Source organism: Rhinopithecus roxellana, chromosome 15, assembly GCF_007565055.1.
Source record: "Rhinopithecus roxellana isolate Shanxi Qingling chromosome 15, ASM756505v1, whole genome shotgun sequence".
In the NCBI taxonomy this organism is placed as follows: Eukaryota; Metazoa; Chordata; class Mammalia; order Primates; family Cercopithecidae; genus Rhinopithecus; species Rhinopithecus roxellana.
This window is the reverse complement of record NC_044563.1, coordinates 3027946-3046997: the sequence shown is the minus strand read 5'-3', so window position 1 is coordinate 3046997 and position 19052 is coordinate 3027946. Positions and strand designations below refer to the sequence as shown.

Genomic DNA, 19052 nt, shown 5'->3' with positions numbered 1-19052 from the left:
CCTGGCGTTCCCTCTCCTAATAATGCAAGGTTTTTCTTGGTCCTTTCACGGGACTCACAGAAGGGGCGCCTCGTCTACTCAGCTCTCTGTGCTCAACCCCTTGCAGGAGGGAGCACGTGAGCGAGCGAGTGTGGGATCTGGCCGGCCACTCCGGGTGGAGACACAGGAGCAGGCTCCATGTAGGACCTGCGGCCAGACTAGGCGTGTTGCAGCACCCAGGTGAGGGTGCCTGTGACCCCAAAGCCCCAGAGGCAGCGTTACAGTGCCCCTTTAGTTCTGCCGTTTGTGGATGGAGGTGTGTTAGCAGCTCACTTGTCCCCCTGCCTTGTCACGTGGGGTGGCTGCCCTCCACTGGCAAGGGCAAAGGGCCAGTGTGACAGCCTTTCTGGGTACTCACACTAGGTGGGTCCCACTCTTGTGCGGCATCCAAGAGGAATGAAGTCACATGGACAGTTGAAGGATGGTGATGGCTGAGAATTCTGTTGAGCAACGAAAACAGCTCTCAGTGGAAAGGGGAGCTAGAGAGGGGCTGGGAAGGGCAGGTCATCTTCCCTGAAGTCAGGCCCTCTCCCCTCTACTGACTGAGTCTGGAGTCTTTATAGGCACAGGATGGGGAGTGCATGCTGATTGGTTTGTGAGTATGCAAAAAAAAAGATTGAAACTAGGCTGGGCACAGTGGCTCACGCCTATAATCCCAGCACTTCGGGAGGCCAAGGTGGGCAGATCACCTGAGGTTAGGAGTTCGAGACCAGCCTGACCAACATGGAGAAACCCAGTCTCTACTAAAAATACAAAAATTAGCTGGGCATGGTGGCGGGCACCTGTAATCCCAGCTACTCAGGAGGCTGAGGCAGGAGAATCATTTGAACCCGGGAGGCAGAGGTTGCAGTAAGCCGAGATTGCACCACTGCACTCCAGCCTGGGTGACAGAGCAAGACTCTGTCTCAACAACAAACAAACAAACAAACAAAAAATGGTTAAAGCAAAGATGCCACTCAAAGGTGGACACGACAGTGTAGAAAACCAATTAGGAAAAGGTAGGTATATGTAAAACAGGTGAAGGGTGGGGATCCATCAGAGGGAAGTGCACCAAACAGCAAGACAACTTCTCAGTCCGGTCCAAGGATAACTTGGCTTTCAGGCTTTAAACTGTCTTCCGCTTGGAGGTGGGGCTTCACCGGGGACCCGCCTCTGTCTGCTGGGCATTTGGCTGCCTCCTGTCGCTATCACTGACACCCGCCTCTGACAGTCCTCCAGACAGAGCTCTGAGCAGAAGCGAATTGCACACAGCTGACTCCTGCTCCGGAAACAGCCCTCCCTGCAGGCAACGCGGTGAAGCCAACCCCAGTCCGCCCTCAGTGGCACCAGTGCCTGCGAGGAAATACCCCTCCTGGCCAGAAGTCCTCCTCCTCCTCCTTGGCCTGCTTAGGGCAGGAAGGTCTAGTTTATTAAAAACAAATGCATCGTATCTGTCCAGGTGCAAGCAGCCTTCCTCATCTCTACTATAATCCTGCAGAAGTGTTACTGAAAAATAACATTTATCAAAAATACAGAAAAAAAACACAATTACCTCCACTGTGCAGCTATGAAGAGCATTAATGTTTATGTTTTGGTCTATATCCTTTTATGTGTATATTTCATATGAAAACTTTATTAACTTTTTTTGAGACAGGGTCTTGCTCTGTTGCCCAGGCTGGAGTGTGATGGCGCAATCACGGCCTGCTACAGCCTCAACCTCCCCAGGCTCAGATGATCCTCCCGCCTTGGCCTCCTGAATAGCTGGGACTACAAGCATGTGTCACCATGCCCAACTAATGTTTTCATTGTTTTTACAGAGATGGGGTTTTGCCATGTTGCCCAGGATGGTTTCAAACTCCTGAAACTCAAGTGATCGGCCCACGCTGGCCTCCCAAAGTGCTGGGATTACAGGTGTGAGCCACTGCACCCAGCAGAAAACTTTATTATCAACCGTACTTGCACGAACATTGTTATCGAAACATATTCCTCCTCCCTTGATTTCTTCAGGGTAAATGTCTTGACCTGAATGAATGGGTCACAGAACTCCTACATGCTGTTTAGGAGAACACTTTCTTGTTGAACAACCTTCTTGTTGACCTCGGTGATGCCGGGAGTTACTGTTGCGATAAAGTTTGCCAATGTGATAAAGTTTGCCAAAGGATCACATGATGTGAATTTTCCTCTCTCTAGTTACTAGGGAAATTGAACATTTGTATTTTTTAATGGTATTATCAATTGACAATAATTGCTTATTATATATATATATATATATATATATATATTTTTTTTTTTTTTTTTTTTTTTTGAGACAGAGTCTCACTCTGTCGCCCAGGCTGGAGTGCAGTGGCCGGATCTCGGCTCACTGCAAGCTCCGCCTCCCGGGTTTACGCCATTCTCCTGCCTCAGCCCCCCGAGTAGCTGGGACTACAGGCGCCCGCCACCTTGCCCGGCTAGTTTTTTTGTATTTTTTTAGTAGAGACGGGGTTTCACCATGTTAGCCAGGATGGTCTCAATCTCCTGACCTCGTGATCTGCCCGTCTCGGCCTCCCAAAGTGCTGGGATTACAGGCTTGAGCCACCGCGCCCGGCCAATTGCTTATATTTATGAGGTACAATGTGATGTTTTGATACCTGTGTAAATTGTAGAATGAGTCAATTAAGCTAATTAACATATCCATAACATCACCTGTGTGTTTTTGTGGGTGTGGTGAGAACCCTGAAAGTTTATTCTTGGCAATTTTGAAATATATAATACATTCCTAACTATGGTCACCCACCATGCTGTGCCACAGATGGCAGAAACTCACCCTCCTGTCTAACCCAAACTTTGTACCCTGTGACCTACACTGCCCCTTTACCTCTCCTCCTGAGGTTTAAATTTGGCCTCTACCAGTTGCTACTTCTGTCATTTGGGATGAGTTGCTTCAAACCCCAGGCCTCAGTTTCCCAAGAAGTCAGCTCTGCCATCAAAGACAGTGCCCGCAATCTGCCCAGCTCCTCCCAGGACAGAGGTATGTGCTGAGTTTGTTAAGATTGTTAAACATGGACCAGAAAGCAGATCTGCTGGAGCCAACAGCAAGCAGGGTGGTTTCTGACAAAGGCCTCGCCTCGCTTTCCAAGGCTGAGGTGGGGGAGGGTGGGGTGTGTCAGGATTAAATCTACTCAAGGGAAAATAGTCTCTCTGAATGTGCCCACTGGATTCCTGCACTGACCCTGTCCTAGGGTACCGGATGCCTGTCCCTTATCAGTGGGCAGTGCCATGCCCCGTACAGCACAGGTCAGATGGCCCTGGCAGTCGATCTGAGCTGCCCTTCACTCTGGAAGGGGACAAAAGCCAGGCCAGCTTCCCAGGGAGCAGGCACTGTGGCTTCACTGGGAACAGAATGCACTTTGTACCTGGAGAATGGTAGAGGCTGGCACCGTCTAATCTGAGCTCTTGGGTCACCCTGTTCTTGCCCAGAGAGAAGCTGGTTCCATCTGAGGACGAGTGAGGGCAGACGTGTCTGGTGGGACAGAGCCTGGGTCACAGCCTTGCATCTGCAGAACCCACTGTGCAAACACACGGCGTATGGAAGAGGAACCTGCAGCCCAGCGCAAAGCTGCTCAAACAGAAACCAAACCAAAAGCAACTCTCGGCCAATTGAGACAGGTCCACATCTGAACCGAGAGCTCGCCCGCCAGGTTGGCCTGGGAAGCCCTTCTCACATCAAGGCAGGAAGATAATAATGACCCTCATCCTTCAAAAGAGGAAGCTGAGACACAGAAAGGGTAGGTCCGCTCAAGGTCATGCAGCTCTTAAATGCTGGGGCCAGGATTCCAATGCAGGCAAGGAGGCCCAGATCTGAGCTCACAGCGACCACACCCCAGCCTCTGTGAAATGAATTTACTCAACGTCTGGGAAAAAAAGGCAGGGTCTACTCCGCTCAGAGCCACGCAGGGCAGTGTGCTCCCATCTCCCCGGCATTTGAGTCACTCTCGTGGTGTGTGTCCAGCACAGACGCCCGGGACCCCTGAGGCCCATATCCTCCAACAGGTAGCGGTGGGGCCCGGTGCACGAACGCTGGGGCTCCGCAGTCAGCCTGGGTCACAGTTCCAATGCCCTCCAGGCTGTCTGGGAGGCCGCCTAGCTGTGGGATCAGTTCTCATGCGAAGCAATGAAGCCACTCTGAGCTTGGCCCTCTGCCCTGGCATGGGCACTGGGCTGCCTGTGTGAAACTCTCGTTTCTCCAGGTGCAAGACAAACCTGGCACTTTCTTTCTGGCTTCTCCGTTCACTTGCTGGGGACAGGGGGCCAAGCCTGGTTTCATCTCCTTGGGGAACGGAACACTCTCCACATCCAACCTGAAAACAGCCCCAGCAAAGGGCTGAGGCAGGAGAGAGAGGGGCAGGGTGGCGCCATGCACCCATGGGCACCCAACGCTTTGATGCTGCACCCAAGCGTCTCTCTCGGACACCCCTTCTCATACCGGAAACAGAGCCCGCATATACCAGTCAGACCTGCGGTCAGGCCCATTCACGAGTCAGAAACCACACAGCCATTTATTCGAACAGGGAAAGTTTAATATAAAGATGAACTCTACTCAGAGCACAAAGTTTAAAAAGAGCTTCACACAACACCCTAGGGATGAGGGAGAATGCCCCAGGTAACAAAGCACAGAAAAGGAGGTGCCCTGCCGAGGCCGGGACTGAGACCTCCTCGCTGAAGAAGGTGTGGGAGGCCCCCGAAGGTGAAGTTCCCTGGGTTGCTCAAGCCAGAGTCCGTGCACAGTCACCGGGCAAGCAGAAAATTCTTTCGAGAAGGTGGGCGCTCACAGGGAATCGGGGAGCAGAGCCCACTCGCCTTACACCTGAAAGGCCACAGTCGGTGCTGGGACCTCTCTGAGGTCTGCAGACTCCAGGCAGAGCGCCCCTGGATGTCTGCCGAGCACCCCTGGTAGCTGTGCAGCAGGAGCAAGAAGGAAATGACATGAAAGCCCCTTTCTCCCCAGCGCCCCAGTTCAACACCATGCACGCTACCAAGGAGAAACGGTGCACGGGCCCCGCCCACGACTGCAGAGCAGGCAGGGGAGGGGGGATCTGCAGCTGAAAGACAATACATGGATAACCCACACACCCCACTCCCACTGTTATTTAGCAAGAATAAATGCAGCCTAATGACAGGGCATGGGAAGACCTGCTCAGCAGCAGACACCAGCGTGGGCAGAGTGTAGTGCGGCCTGGGCTCCTAATACAGGTAAATTGTCTCCAAAGGACTACTAAAGGTGACCGGGTAATCCTCCTGCCCTAGAGACACTGATGAGGGAAAATCCGTCTGTGCTGGCAATATGGCAGTGGTGGACACTCGGAATTCCCTTGAAGGCAAAAGCAAGGAACAGAGCGTTATGCACTGCACACCTGCCAAGTGCCGGGCTCTCTCCAGTTTACAGATGAAGAAACTGAGGCTCCTACAGTTGGAGCTGGGATGCCAGCCCCCATGGACCTGGCAGAACATGCTTTTGACAGCCCCGCAGGGCTTCTCCCTAGGGCGCTCCCTTAGAAGATTCCAGGCAGCAGGCGGTAAGGCACGGCCGCGGTGTAACGCTCCCAGTCCCGGCCGTACTTGTTGGCGCAGCGGTGCTCATCCCGGAGGCAGCGATGGGTCAGCAGGATGGCCATGTAGATGATGTAGAAGTAGGGCAGCAGGTGGCCGCCGCCGCAGGCCAGGCAGTAGGCCAGGCTGCCCATCAGGTCGCCGACATAGTTGAAGTGGCGGGCCACGCCCCAGAAGCCTGACACCAGCAGCTTGCTGTGGTGCCTCTGCCCATCTGCAGACATGTAGGAGCACTCGATGACCTTTGGCTTCTTGCCCCAGATGAGGCAGCGCCCATCCGTGCGGCGGAAGAGGTCCTTCTGGTGGTTGGCCACCCGGAAGATGTAGTAACCCACCAGGCCCAGCAGCAGGACGCCCATGGCATGCGGGGTGGACAGCTGTACGGGGTGGTACACCAAGTACAGACCCTGGGGGATGAGGGGGAAGGGGTCAAGCGGTGCTTTGCCCAGGGAGAGGACAGGAGTGTGGGCTCGGGGGCCCGGCTGCCTGGGGTCGAACCGCAGCTCTGCCTCTGACACGCCTTGCCTCAATGTTCTCTTCTGTGAATAAAAGCACTTACCTCGAGGGCTATTGTGGGTATTAAATGAGTAACTCTACCTGCCTTCTACCTGTCTATGTGTGTGTATGTGTGTGTATATACACCCCCTATATATGACATATAGTATAAATATCAAACATATAACCGTATTAAAAATATAATCTGAATTTAATATTGTGATGGTCAATTTAACGTGTCCACTTGGCCAGGCCACTGTTCCCAGATATTTCATCAAACACTAGTCTGGTTGTAAAGGCATTTTTCAGATGAGATTCACAAATCAGTCGACCAGGCAGAGCGCATGACCCTTCACAATGGGGGTGGGCCTCATCCAGTCAGTTGAAGGCCTTAAGAAACAGAAGATCCACCTTCCCCAAAGAAGAGGGAATCTGCTAAAAAGTGGCCTTCTGACCACCCACAGTGGCTCACTCCGGCCACACACAGTGGCTCACGCCTGTAATCCCAGCACTTTGGGAGGCTGAGGCAGGTGGATCACAAGGTCAGGAGTTTGAGACCAGCCTGACTAACATGGTAAAATCCCATCTCCACTAAAAATACAAAAATTAGCCAGGCGTGGTGGCGTGCACCTGTAATCCAGGCTACTTGGGAGGCTGAGGCAGGAGAATCGCTTGAACCCAGGAGGTGGAGGTTGCAGTGAGCCAAGATCACACCACTGCAGTCTAGCCTGGGTGACAGAACGAGACTCCGTTTCCAAAAAAAAAAAAAAAAAAAAAAGTGGCCTTCTATTTAAGTGTAGCATCAACTCCTCTGGGCCTCCAGGCTGCCCTGAAGCCACCCTTCAATCACGTGAGTTGAAAAATACATCCCTTTCTTACACGTATACCCTCCACCCTTCCATTGATTCTGTTTCTCCGGAGAAGACTAATACAAATGCAGTATAAAAAATGTACATACATCTCAAGACACACACACAGGCTAAAGCAAGTAAGCGCTATTATATAGTGGGACCTATTGCTACGTTTTCACATCCCTGGAAAATGGAGTTTATAAAACCAGGGAACCAGCAGGCCTGCAGACAGCCATGTGGAGAAATGGGGCCGGGTGGGCCATGCGGAGACTCCAAGGACCTGGTATGAGCACGGGGCCAGCTGGGGCTCTGCACCCTCCACCTGGTACTGGCCCTCTCTGCTGTGAGCGTCTCCAGGACACCCACACCTCCATCCCACAGGACTGGCTGTCACAGGTGAGGCCGGGCCTGTCACATCCTGAACAGGTGACAGCCTTTCCACGTTGGTTCTCTCCACTTGTGCACAGCCTCCTGGGGCAGGGGCTGCTAAGCAAGTGCCCTGGGGTGAGTTATTTCTGTCCCTAGGGGGCCTCTTGCTCTTGAAATGGGCAGATGGCATCCTGCATAGGATGCGGGACCAGATGCCACCTGGTATCCCTTACCTGGGAGCCCAGCATTTCTCCCAAATCAGAGCAGGGCTGCTCTCGTTGAGCTGGGAGGGAAGTGGGGGGCTTGATGCTAATGACAAGGCCACTCGCTGTCCCCCACTGTCTTGGAACCCCCAGGGCAGCCCTGCCCCAGTGCCCAGCACATCCTAGGAGGCAGGAATAAAGAGGACACCTGCTGCCAGCACCCGCACTGACCCACCTCCACCTCAGCTGCCCCATCTAGCCCTAAGCCGGCATCTGCCCTACTTTGCAGATGTTGGGGACATGCTCAAGGTCACCTCCCTGGCTGGTGGCCCAAGGCGGCCAAGCTGGCTAATACACGAGGCCTTCCCTTCTTCCTAGAAACAGAAAGCAGCTTTGGCACCCCCAAGGACAGATGCTTCTGCAAGGAGAAAGCTTAGCATGTGTCTGCCAAATGCCCCGCTGAGCCGGCCCCCGCCCTGCCCACCTCCTCACCTGCAGCGTGTAAAGGTAAGGCAGCCAGACACAGTCACCCCAGCCCAGGTACCACCCGAAGTGGTCATGGCAGATGTCAATGGTCTTTAGGTACCAGGTTTCGTTCCAGAAGAAGTCAATCACGTAGATGGCCTGCAAGACAGAAGCAGCCGCTGACTGCCCCCCGCCCTCCTGGGGCCCAGATGGGCCTCGGGGAAATCACACTCAACACAGATGCAGGAAGGGGCGCTTGGGGAGCGGCTGAGCAGCTTCCTCACTGTGTAGCTGGGGCTGTTCCTGCCTGGGACATGGGCAGGGGTAAGGGTGTCCTTGTCCTCAGAGCCACCCCAAGCCCATGGCCCTGGCATCTCTTCCAGCCCAGGTTCTCAGGGCCTGCAACGGCGCATGCCAAGGGGAAGGGATACATTCATCCCAACCAGGTCAACCTCCTGCCTGAGCAATGTCAGCAGATCCTGACCAGCCTCCTTCACCCTCTAGGGCCCTCCTAGCCAGCTCCCACCAGCTCGCTGGGTGACGCTTTTAAACACACCTGATCCCTGCCACCCTGCACCCCAGCTCAGCACACACTTTCCGGGTCTTGCTGCTTTTAAGATAAAGAAGACGATTTCCATAAGGCCTCCAGCCTCACCTGCCTCCGAGCTCCTGAACGCTCCCTGCACAGGATGCGGGACGTTCCTGAGTGTCCCAGACTTGCCACCCTCTCTCCCTACAGGGGGTGCCTGGAGCACGCCATCTTGCCTCCACTCTACCAGGTTAACTCCCACGCACCCCCAGATTCTACCCAGGTGTAATCCCCAAGGGAGACCTTCCCGGACCATGCCTGGCTGCGTAGAACCTGCCTCCTCCCCTCCCAGGGCTGGCAGAGACAGGCACCCAGGATGGCTTCCTTCACCACATGCTCTCCGGCCGCTTCCTGGTGACACCTGGGGAGGGCGGCTGACTCTCTTTTACAAGCGGTAGATTAAGGTCATGGAAACACGCTCCGGCTCTTGGGTTTCCCCAGAGCCCGCCACTATCAGCGTTCCACCCTCTCCAGCCATGACAGGCACCTGCAGGACGTTGACCAGGACCATGGCGTTGGTCACGTGGCCGTGGAGCTCCCGCTGCTTTGCTGCGAAGGACAGGTTGATGAGCGTCCAGGCGACGATCCCAGGGCGCCCATTGAAGAACAGCTTGAAGTCAAACCACTTCCCGATCCGAGGGTTAAACTCGACGCCCATCATGTAGTTGTAAAAGAAGTTGCCTGTGAATTTGCTTGAAAATATAAATAAAAGATACATTTAGTGAATGAGCATATCTCACAAGAGGGGACCACCTTGCTGGGTGAGAGACCAGCACTGGCCCAGGGTCCTAAAGGGTAACATGAGACGGCAGAGGCTGGCCACGAGCCGCCGGGACCCCCACGGCTGGAATGCCTCAGTTGGCTGGTTCCGGGCACCTCGTTCATTCTCCTTTGTGTTCAGCTGCTGCTCAGCAGAGCCATCCTTAGCAGAAGCCCCTGGGCACCTGCTCCGCGCCCGGGAGGGTGGGAGACTGGCTCTGGGCTGGTACCTGGGCTTCTCTCTACCCTTCTCCAGATGCCCTTAATGCATGGCACAGGTGAGCCAAAGAACTGGCTCAACTGCACTGAGATTACGTTCTGGGGCCCAAGCACGTGGTTTGAAGTAGACTCAGAGCATGTGGGTCCTCATGGGTGAGTGACATGATAAATCACGCCAACGTAGAGAATGACAAACGCACCCTGGGCCCGGCTTCCAGCATGTGCAGGACAAGTTCTTTGACCAGTTACCTGAATCCCCCAATCCCTGGAGGGCCAGAGCATCAGCTGAGATAACCCCTGTGGAGACCCTGGCTCGGTCTAGCTGGCTGCGGACACAGAGCAATTTCTGTGTTAACTAGAAAATCCTATTTTCACGTCCAGTTCCCTCAGGTAGGGTTAAGTAGCAAAAAAGTCCACAGCCATTGACATGACTATAAGGTGGCAAGGATGATCTAAAGGAGCCATTGAAGGCCAGGCTCATTATCTGATAACACACAAGCTACAAAGTGTCATCCTCCAGAAACACTTCCCAAAAGCCTAGGCATAAACCACACTGTGGTTTTTTGGATCCCCGAAACTGAACTGTAAGTCCCACTGCCTACAAGTGTCCACAAGAGAATCCCACCAAACATTGGTTTATGATAGATGGATGGATGGATGGATGGATGGATGGATGGATGGATAAGAGGGTGAGTGGGTGGAAGGATGGATGAATGGGATGGGAAGAGGAGCAGGTGAATGGATAAATGATAGGCAGGGTTGAGCTGGGGCACAGGGTGGCAGGGATCAGGTGTGTTCAGAAGCGTCACCCAGGGAACCGGAGGGAGCCAGCTAGGAGGGCCTGAGATGGTAAGGGAGGCCGGTCAGGAGCTGCAGACATTGCTCAGGCAGGAGGTTGACCTGGATGGGATGAATGCATCCCTTCCCCTCAGCACATGCCATTACAGGCCCTGATAGAGTGGATGGATGGGTAGGTGGATGGATGACGGGCAGGCGGATGGGTGGGTGGCTAGATGTGTAGGTGTATGGGTAGGTGGATGGACAAATGGATGACAGGTGGGTAGACGGATGGGGTGGAGGGTGGATGGGCAGGTGGATGAGACGGATGATGGATGGTTGGGTGGGTAGGTGGATGGATGGGGAGATGGGCAGGTGGATGGGTGGGTGGCTAGATGTGTAGGTGGGTGGGTAGGTGGATGGGCAGATGGATGAATGGATGATGGGAGGGTAGACGGATGGATGATGGGTGGGTGATGGATAGGTGGATGGATGAGGGTAGGTGGATGATGCATTGGTAGGCAGGTGAATGGGATGAGATGATGGGTAGATGTGGATGGGTGAGTGGGTGAATGGGATGGGGTGATGGGTGGGTGGATGATGGGTGAGTATGTAGGTGAACCGGTGGATGGGTGGGTGGGTGGGGAGATGGGCAGGTGAATGGATGAGTGGACAGACAGATGACTGGCTGACCGCTGTCCAGCCAAGGCTTCCATGAGAATGGGTACAAGCCAGCAGGGCTCTCCTGGGAAGCTGTTACATTAAAGCCACAGGGACAACAAGACTCTTCACGAAGCTTGTTCTGGGCCTCACTAGCTAATCCAAAGAAAGAGGCAATGGGCTGCCAGTGCCCCCAGCCAGAAGTTCTTCCTGGCTTCCCTACCCCCACGCCAGCCCTAAAGACAATGACTTGGTCACCACATCTGACCTGGCCATCTTCAGCTGCATTCTTGCCAAGTCTGGAGAAGCCAGTAAACATTCAGAAAGGATGTTCCCCAGGGTGAAGCAAGTTCCATCCCCTCCTCCTCTTCCATGGATTCTCAGTGCTCAGGGCTTTACAACTACCTGCCCCAGGCAGCAAGAAAGGCCAGGGGTGGAAGTTTCCACTTTCCACATCAGGCTGGACCCGCTGCTAAGAACGTACCAGTCTCTGGCGCTGGTGGGGAAGAAGTAGCCCTTGACCATGGCGAAGGTGGAGACGGCATAGCCAAGGATGTTGGCACACCACAGCAATGGGATCCAGTTGTCGAAGATGATGGTGGGCGAGAACCAGGACAGGAGATGAGCGTTTGCAAACCAGAGCAGGTGCGTGAGGAGCCAGGCTTGCAGGCCGTTGATCTGATACTTGTTCACAACCCCTGCAGACGAAGGATTCAGAAATCAAGGTGCTTTGCCAGCCTGTAGTGAGGAGCTTGGCTGGGCTGAAGCATGCCTGGCGGGGGCTCTGGTCACTTTCTGGGCCTCTACTGCTGCAGACCCTCGTCTGGAGCCCCAGGCACCATCTCTGAGGCCCCTACACCCTTGGCCAAGGAACTGTCTGCTCCTCCTAATTCCTGGGAAGAGGGAGAGGAGGCTGAGTCCATCCTTTGGTTCTACATCATGCTAACTGACCATAGGCTGAGTGACAGGTGCACAGTCTGACAGGGAGGTCAGGGCCGAGGGGCAGAAGCAAGTGAGGATGCCCCTGTGGTGTCCCTGGTCCCATCTGTAATTGTTGGGGAGCGCCTCAGCCCACCCCCCACCCCAAAAACAGGGAGTCTCTCAGGGCAGAGTCGGGGTGAGGTTCCAGTCTGCACCCACATGGGAGGCATGAAGCCAGGCTCCTCATGGGTTCTCAATGATGGCGAGGAATGAACAGACAAGGTCTCCCACGGACAGCCCAGAGGAAGGCACGGTGGTCTCTGCAGGAAGCTCCATGGGCCCAGCGCATCCCCTGCTATGGGGCTGGAAAGAAGCTGGACCCATCCATTCCCTCCTTACCCAGGAAAGTGATTTCTAATCTGGGTGTGGGATGGCCCCAGCTGCCCTCAATGGTTTTGAGGACTGCTGCTGTGAAAAATCCAAGCAAAATGGATTTCTATCCTGTGACAAGTCTTAGTGATGAAGCAGTGTGGGGAAGGACAGGTCCCTGAGAGGAAGGGCCAGGAACGGGAGCCTGGGGAGGGTGAAGGGGAGGCGGCTACCTGCAGGGGTCACAGCCCCCTCCTGGATGCCTCCTACGTAGCCGGGTAGAAACTTATGGCAGAAGTCAGGGAGAGACGTGTACAGAAGCACCTGAAACACACAAGCAGCCTGATCACCCCCTGCAAAGGGGGACACATAGCAGGAACATGAGAATCACAATCATAGTCTTTTTCTTCCCAAAGCATTTATGGCTCCTGGAAGCTCACACTGCTGGGCTGTGGGTTTTGAAGGGGGTTCTGAGACAATAAACTCATCAACCAGGGAAGGTGCCAATGTGTTCTCCCCCAGGGCTCCATTCGCCCCTCAGGAGAGGGCACAGATCCCTCCCAGTCACCTCTAAAAATGGAGAATCCCACAAAATTCACCTTTTTTTTGATACATAAATCTATTTTTTGAGATGACGTCTTGCTCTACCACCCAGGCTGGAGTGCAGTGGTGCAGTCATAGCTCACTGCAGCGTTGACCTCCTGAGCTCAAGTGATCCTTCCACCTCAGCCTCCCAAGTAGCCAGGATTACAGGTGTGCACCACCACACCTGGCTAAAATTCACCCTTTTAAAGTGCACAATTGGCCGGGCGCGGTGGCTCAAGCCTGTAATCCCAGCACTTTGGGAGGCCGAGACGGGCGGATCACGAGGTCAGGAGATCGAGACCATCCTGGCTAACACTGTGAAACCCCGTCTCTACTAAAAAATAGAAAAAACTAGCCGGGCGAGGTGGCGGGCGCCTGTAATCCCAGCTACTCCAGAGGCTGAGGCAGGAGAATGGCGTAAACCCGGGAGGCGGAGCTTGCAGTGAGCTGAGATCCGGCCACTGCACTCCAGACTGGGCGACAGAGCAAGACTCCGTCTCAAAAAAATAAAATAAAATAAAATAAAGTGCACAATTCAGCAGCAGTTAGCACATTTACATCACTGGTTGTACACCCATCACTGCTAATTCCAGAATTTTTCATCACCATAAAAGAAAATGTTGTTCCCCTCCACAGTCATTCTGAGTTCCCTGTCCCTGCCGCCCCGGCTGCCACTGAGCTTTCTGCCTCTGTGGATTTGCCTGTGCTGGGCATTGCATATACATGGAACCACATGGTATGCGGCCTCTGACTGGCTTCTCTCGCTCAGCGCTGTCTTCAACAGTCATCCGCCTAGTGGCATCAGAGCTTCATTCCCTTCCACTGCCAAATAGTGTCCCACAGTGGGCACAGTGTTCTCTGTCCTGTGTGTCCATTCATCTACTGATGGACAGGTGGGTTCCTGCTCTGTGTCTATTTGTGATTCACACTGCCCTTGTTCATTCAAAGGGACCAAGAGATCTGAACTGAGAAGTATTCTGGAGCCCAAAAGCTTGGACCCTGCGGAGAAACAGCTAATCAGAATCTGAGCCTTCCTCCCTCCCAGGAGGGAAAACCCAGGCCTGTCTCTTTCTAGCACCGTTTCCCTGGAAACCTTTTCCTGGGTTCAGGCAATCAGCGCCACCCCTGTGTGTGCCAGGTTTACAACAATTCCTTCCTGGAACTCCCTCTGGACCGGGAAGCCAGTGGGGACACCACAGAGCTGAGAACATCCTGGATCTCGACTGCCTGTGGGGAAACACAGCCCTGCCTCGTGAGTGGCATCTCATGACTGAGAGCGTCCCTTTGGGGACTGAGATGCTCCTTTCCAGACCTGGTGCAAGACATGACTCCTGCCGACTATGGGGCTTCCTCGGGCCAGCCCTGCCCTCCCACCGGATTTTGCTCCTATCCTCAGTTTGTCCCTGCAGAGCTGGGTGTGCCCAGCAACTGCATGCAGGCATGCCGTGAAGGTGTATCGAACACTGCTGTGACAGGTGCCTTCTGCCTGACATCTGAGGATGAATCTGAACACACCAGGGAATGCCCTGCTGGGTCCCGGGAACCCAGATGTCAACCTGAGTGGGCACACTCCCCACCTGCTGTGCCCCGACCCCAGGGCAGGGGCTGCTGACCTGGAAGGTGACCCACAAGGTATAGAGCTGGGCGGCTTTCCTCGTTATAGGTGGAGTCTTGGCCCAGATGTCTGACAGCCGAGCACGCCCGGTAGCGATGTCCACCACGGGGCCGGTCAGGGCGCAGCTGTACTGGTCACACGCCATGATGAAGTAGTAGACGATGAAGGGTGCGCACAGCAGTAGGAAGATGATGCTCCCCAGTGAAAACCAGTCCACCTCCCTGCGAGGACAGATGCAGGCAGTCACACGGGGGCCCATCCGCCCCGGGCCCCACCAGGACCCTAAGAGGCTCTTGTGTGGAGGACCTGTTACTCAAACCCACCAGCACCCCATGAGAAAAGGCATCAGCTCCTAGCATGGGCCCTCCTTGCGGGCAAGGAAGCCACTCAACATGCCTGCTTTACTGTGGTTGATTAACTGGTGGCACAACCTGTGGCCCCCACGGAAGGCCCAGAGCTCAGAATATGAGTGCAGGTAGGTTTTTCACAACCACCAAGGCCAGTGGTTTCCCTAGTTTCAGGCCGGAGAGGACACTCGCCCCACACGAAGTCCCCATGGCTCCATGGCGAAATGGGAGCTGTGACAACAGGTCATACTCCAGGGTGGTGGGAAGGCCCCAGCTGCTCTTTAAGCCCATATCTTTTTTTCTACGTTGTTGGCTGACCATGATTTCTAGTTTCTTTTTCTAATTCCTTACTTTATAAAGTGGGAAACTGCTTACCTTTCATTAGTCTTGACAAAAAAAAATTTGTTTTCTTTTAAATAGGTCTTTCATTCCTTTGGGTCCATTCCAAAGGCTGGAAAGTTCTGAGACCACACTTTACATTCTAGCTGGGAGAACAGGCAAGATCCTTACCAGGCACGGCCCCACTGCCCTTGAGATGCAGTTCTGTCATTGGTGACGCTGTCTAGACTCTTGGCTTTGGGAATGTTGGGTTGTGATTTTGCAGCCATTGGGCCCTGCAAGAAGGAGAACCTTGCTAACATTGTCCCTCAAATAACAGACACCACCTTTCCCTGTTGCATACACCACTGCTCCTGGGCCTGGCAGGGCTGGCCTCCTGTGCACACCTTCCCGGTACCTTGTCCCTGACAGCAGATTCCATGCAGGGAAAAGATCATCTTGTCTTAGACTCTCTCCTCTGGACCCTGCAATCACCTCCCACCTGACCTTCCTATGGCTGCTCTTGCTAGTCTCAGTTCATTCTCCAAACATGGCACAATGCCCCTCCCTCTTACAGCACAAATTGGCTCCCGCCTCCCTCCTACATACCACTCTCCCCTATTCCTCTTGGCTCCAGGAACACAGGAGTCTTCACTCATCCTTAAACACAGTTAACTTCAACACAGTAAACTTAAACACAGTTTAAGTCGCCCGTGGCACTGACTTCCTCTGCTTAGAGCACATTTGCAGGTGTCCTTATTCAGGGCTCATGTAAAATGTCCCCTCCTTGGGAGATCTTCTCTCCCAGCCAATCTGAAGCAGCTGCTCCCCAGGTTCCCTGCCAAGGCCCTCCACTGGGTACTTACTTTTCTTAGTAACTCTCCCCATCGCCTAGAGTATTCATTTGTGTGTGTGTATCGTCTGTCTCCCCTCACTAGAGTGTAAGTTTCCCAAGGGCAGAAATTGTGTGTCCTCCTCATTGTTCTACTACCAGAGCCTAGAACAGCTGCCCATATGGGGCCCTCAATAATCACCCTACAAAAAAAGGCGGAGAGAACACAGAATGTCTCTAGGTACCCACAGCTGCTCTACATGGTTATAATTTGGAGGAAGCAGTGACATCCCCACTTCCAGAACAAGTTCATAACTGTGAAACTTTAAAATATCAGAGATTTTTTTAAAAGATGCTCTTGAAAGCTTTTAGAGAAAAACCAGGAGTAAAAATCATGGTAGCCTTAGATTTCTCGACAGCAAGCTGGATTCTAGAAGACAATGATGAAAAACTTCAAAATTCTGAGGAAAACTTTTTTGCAACCTAGAATTCTATTCCTATGAGAACTATTACTCAAAGACAAAAACAAAGGATCCAAGAAACTGGAGAACCAAGAGAGTTGCTGAAGCGATGTCCACAAAAGGGCATGGGCAAGTCCCAAGAGGAGAGCTATGCAGCAGGACTAGCCAGAAACCAGACCACATTAGTACAAGATGAATGTCTAGGAAACAGAGGAAATGAAAATGATGAATTTTGTTGCATCCGAATGTGTAGGAAAATTATTGATATATGCGACAGCTCAGTTACAGCATCCAGAAAAAAAAAAAAAATGAATGACAGATGCATAGAAACCTTACCAAATTAAAAAAAAAAGCAAGGCAACTGTTAACTCCAGGAAAAATAAAAAGTCCATTATTATAGGACCTTACTTGGCTCAACAATGAATAATGGTAACTTTGTCATAACAATGTATTCTCTATTGATTATTGTACGTGCAGAAGGAAATTTGCAAAGTTAGGGGTGCTAAAAGTAAATTACTTAGAAATAAGTAGGTACATACAACAACACAAAAGTAGCTAAAAGAATGAAAAGTGTTTGCTGCTGGCAAGCAAGACTGTCTACGTGGGATGTGGTAGAGACTATTTCTTTGGAAGCCTTTTAACATTGATTATTTTAAAAATGTGAGCATGAACTACTTTAATAAAAATTTACACTCATTTAAAAAATTTCAATGATGAAAGACATTTTCCTTATGCAGTGTGAGAACTGCAGTAGCAGCACTTAATTCAATTTACACAAGTTAGTTTCTGAAGTTCCTATGATGTACAAAGCAGGACGAAGAGTTCTTGATGGGAAGAGACGGTGTCTCTCTACGGCCCCAAATACTGAATACAGAGCCTGGTGAGTGCCAGTCACTCTCCTTATATCTGTAAAATCAAAGTGGATGAAAGAAAACTGCTTCTGAGAAAAACTGACGTGCTAGTGAGTCTGATCTCAAGATCAGAGCCACCCGGACAAGCCAGCTTGTTTTAGACAGTTCCTCTCCCACAGGCTCTCATCAAGGTAAGATACAAGTTTAGTTTCTTCCCAACCAAAACTTACCAGCTCAGTGCCCCCACTCCCTCAGATCCCTAGTTTCCACACTGACTAGTGTTAATCCAGACCACCCACATGCACACTTGCCTTACAGGAAGGCTAAGTAGAATGGGGTGGCATTCTTCCTGCCCCAAGTCATGGATAAGCTACGAAGGAACAATGCCTGGTACCAACATTATCAATTATGCAAAATACCAGAAAATTGCAAAGGGTCAGAGGATGTGTAACCTCAGAACCAAAGTGTGAAAAAGCCACTGGGAGAATGTTGTCAAAAGGAATTAAAACAAGACCTAAGAAGTACTTTTAGCTTACTACAGAGTTCAGTCACCCAGGAGTCAGCTCTTTAGTCATAAGCATTGAGTTTTGCAACAAATATCTAAGTAACATCCTTCCCAATAGATGGCTGGGAACAGACAAAGGGGAGGTGCCCTGGTATGTTGTACTTTACTCATAAGAGGCACAGACAGTCTGGGCATTCGAGAGCTGGTGGACCAGTCTGTCTGTACTTTCAACGCTGTGAAGCCATAGCCTGCGCCCAGAATCCAGGGCACTGAGACACACTTACCTCCAGCCTCTTGCCAAATAGTTTCACAGCAGAAGGGAAGTTTTCCTTCTTGAACTGGCCCCTTAAAAGTTTCTAGACACCTGTGCCCCAAATGCCTGCTTGATCCTTCTCAACCGGCTAAAGTCCTGCAGGGAACACAAAGATGAATAAGACCCCAAGGGAGCTGACATTTCAGGAGAGGGCAGACGCTCAAGGTCCACAGTTGGAGTCAGGCAAGAGGCACAAGGTGAGCGCTCAGGGCTTCAACAGCCGCATGTCAGGTAGGGCGGCGGACAAGCCAGTCCCATCGCAGAGCTGCTGTGCCTGGCTCAGCACTGACAAAGAGAGAGGCGAACAACAGGTGGGGCAGGAGAAAGCGCCGCCGCGGAGCGCAGCACGGGGCCAGGAGCCGACCCCGGAGCCAGGCAGCCTTCGCCCGGGGAAGCTCCAGACCGCGCGGGGATAGAGCATCCCTCAGGGGCCGGCTCGTGGGGGAGGGGGGGGACTATCCACGCCTCCGCCCCGCCTCCCCGGAGCCCCAGTTGCCCCTAGCCTGTGAGCCGGACCCTGTCCCCACTAGCGCGCGCAGGTCCCCGTCCCCACCTGCGCGCACGTCCCCTGCCCCTGACCCCACCCTCGCCCTGTGAGTGGGCACCTGCTCACCTGGGCACGCGCCCCTCACTGCGCACCCCTTCCCCTGGTCTCACCTGCGCACACCTCGGCCCCTCACCTGCGACCACCTCGGCACCTCACCTGCGACCACCTTCCCCTGGCCTCACCTGCGCACGCGCCCCTTAGCCTGCTCGCGCTGCTCCTCGCCGCCTACCCTCTAGCCAGGGGCCGGAGTCACCGGCAGGGCAGGGGTGCCCGCCCCCGGATGACGTCGGCGATTGCCCGCCAATCGAAGGCGAACCCCGGACGCCCGTCGGTCCCGCGCCCCGCGATTGGCCGAGACGCCTGAGCTGACTCCGGGCCCACCGCGCCCGCCACT

The 19052-nt window shown here is 53.3% G+C and overlaps 1 protein-coding gene across 3 annotated transcripts; it reads right to left on the bottom strand.

The window, feature by feature from the left end:
- Positions 1 to 4555: 4555 nt before the first annotated feature.
- Positions 4556 to 18953, bottom strand: DHCR7 (7-dehydrocholesterol reductase). 3 transcript variants are annotated; one of them, XM_010382093.2, is made up of 9 exons: positions 18792 to 18953; positions 18083 to 18207; positions 15342 to 15445; positions 14483 to 14705; positions 12518 to 12608; positions 11479 to 11692; positions 9067 to 9271; positions 8018 to 8149; positions 4556 to 6014 (listed from the first exon to the last, which is right to left on the bottom strand). In XM_010382093.2, the coding sequence occupies exons 3-9, from the start codon at positions 15437 to 15439 to the stop codon at positions 5550 to 5552; spliced, it is 1428 nt and encodes a 475-aa protein (XP_010380395.2). In that variant the 5' UTR covers positions 15440 to 15445; positions 18083 to 18207; positions 18792 to 18953; the 3' UTR covers positions 4556 to 5549. The 3 variants fall into 3 exon arrangements, with proteins under 3 accessions (XP_010380395.2, XP_010380397.2, XP_010380396.2); XM_010382095.2 differs by having other exon boundaries at positions 4563 to 6014; positions 18841 to 18943; XM_010382094.2 differs by having other exon boundaries at positions 4563 to 6014; positions 18769 to 18905.
- Between the last annotated feature and the right edge of the window lie 99 nt (positions 18954 to 19052).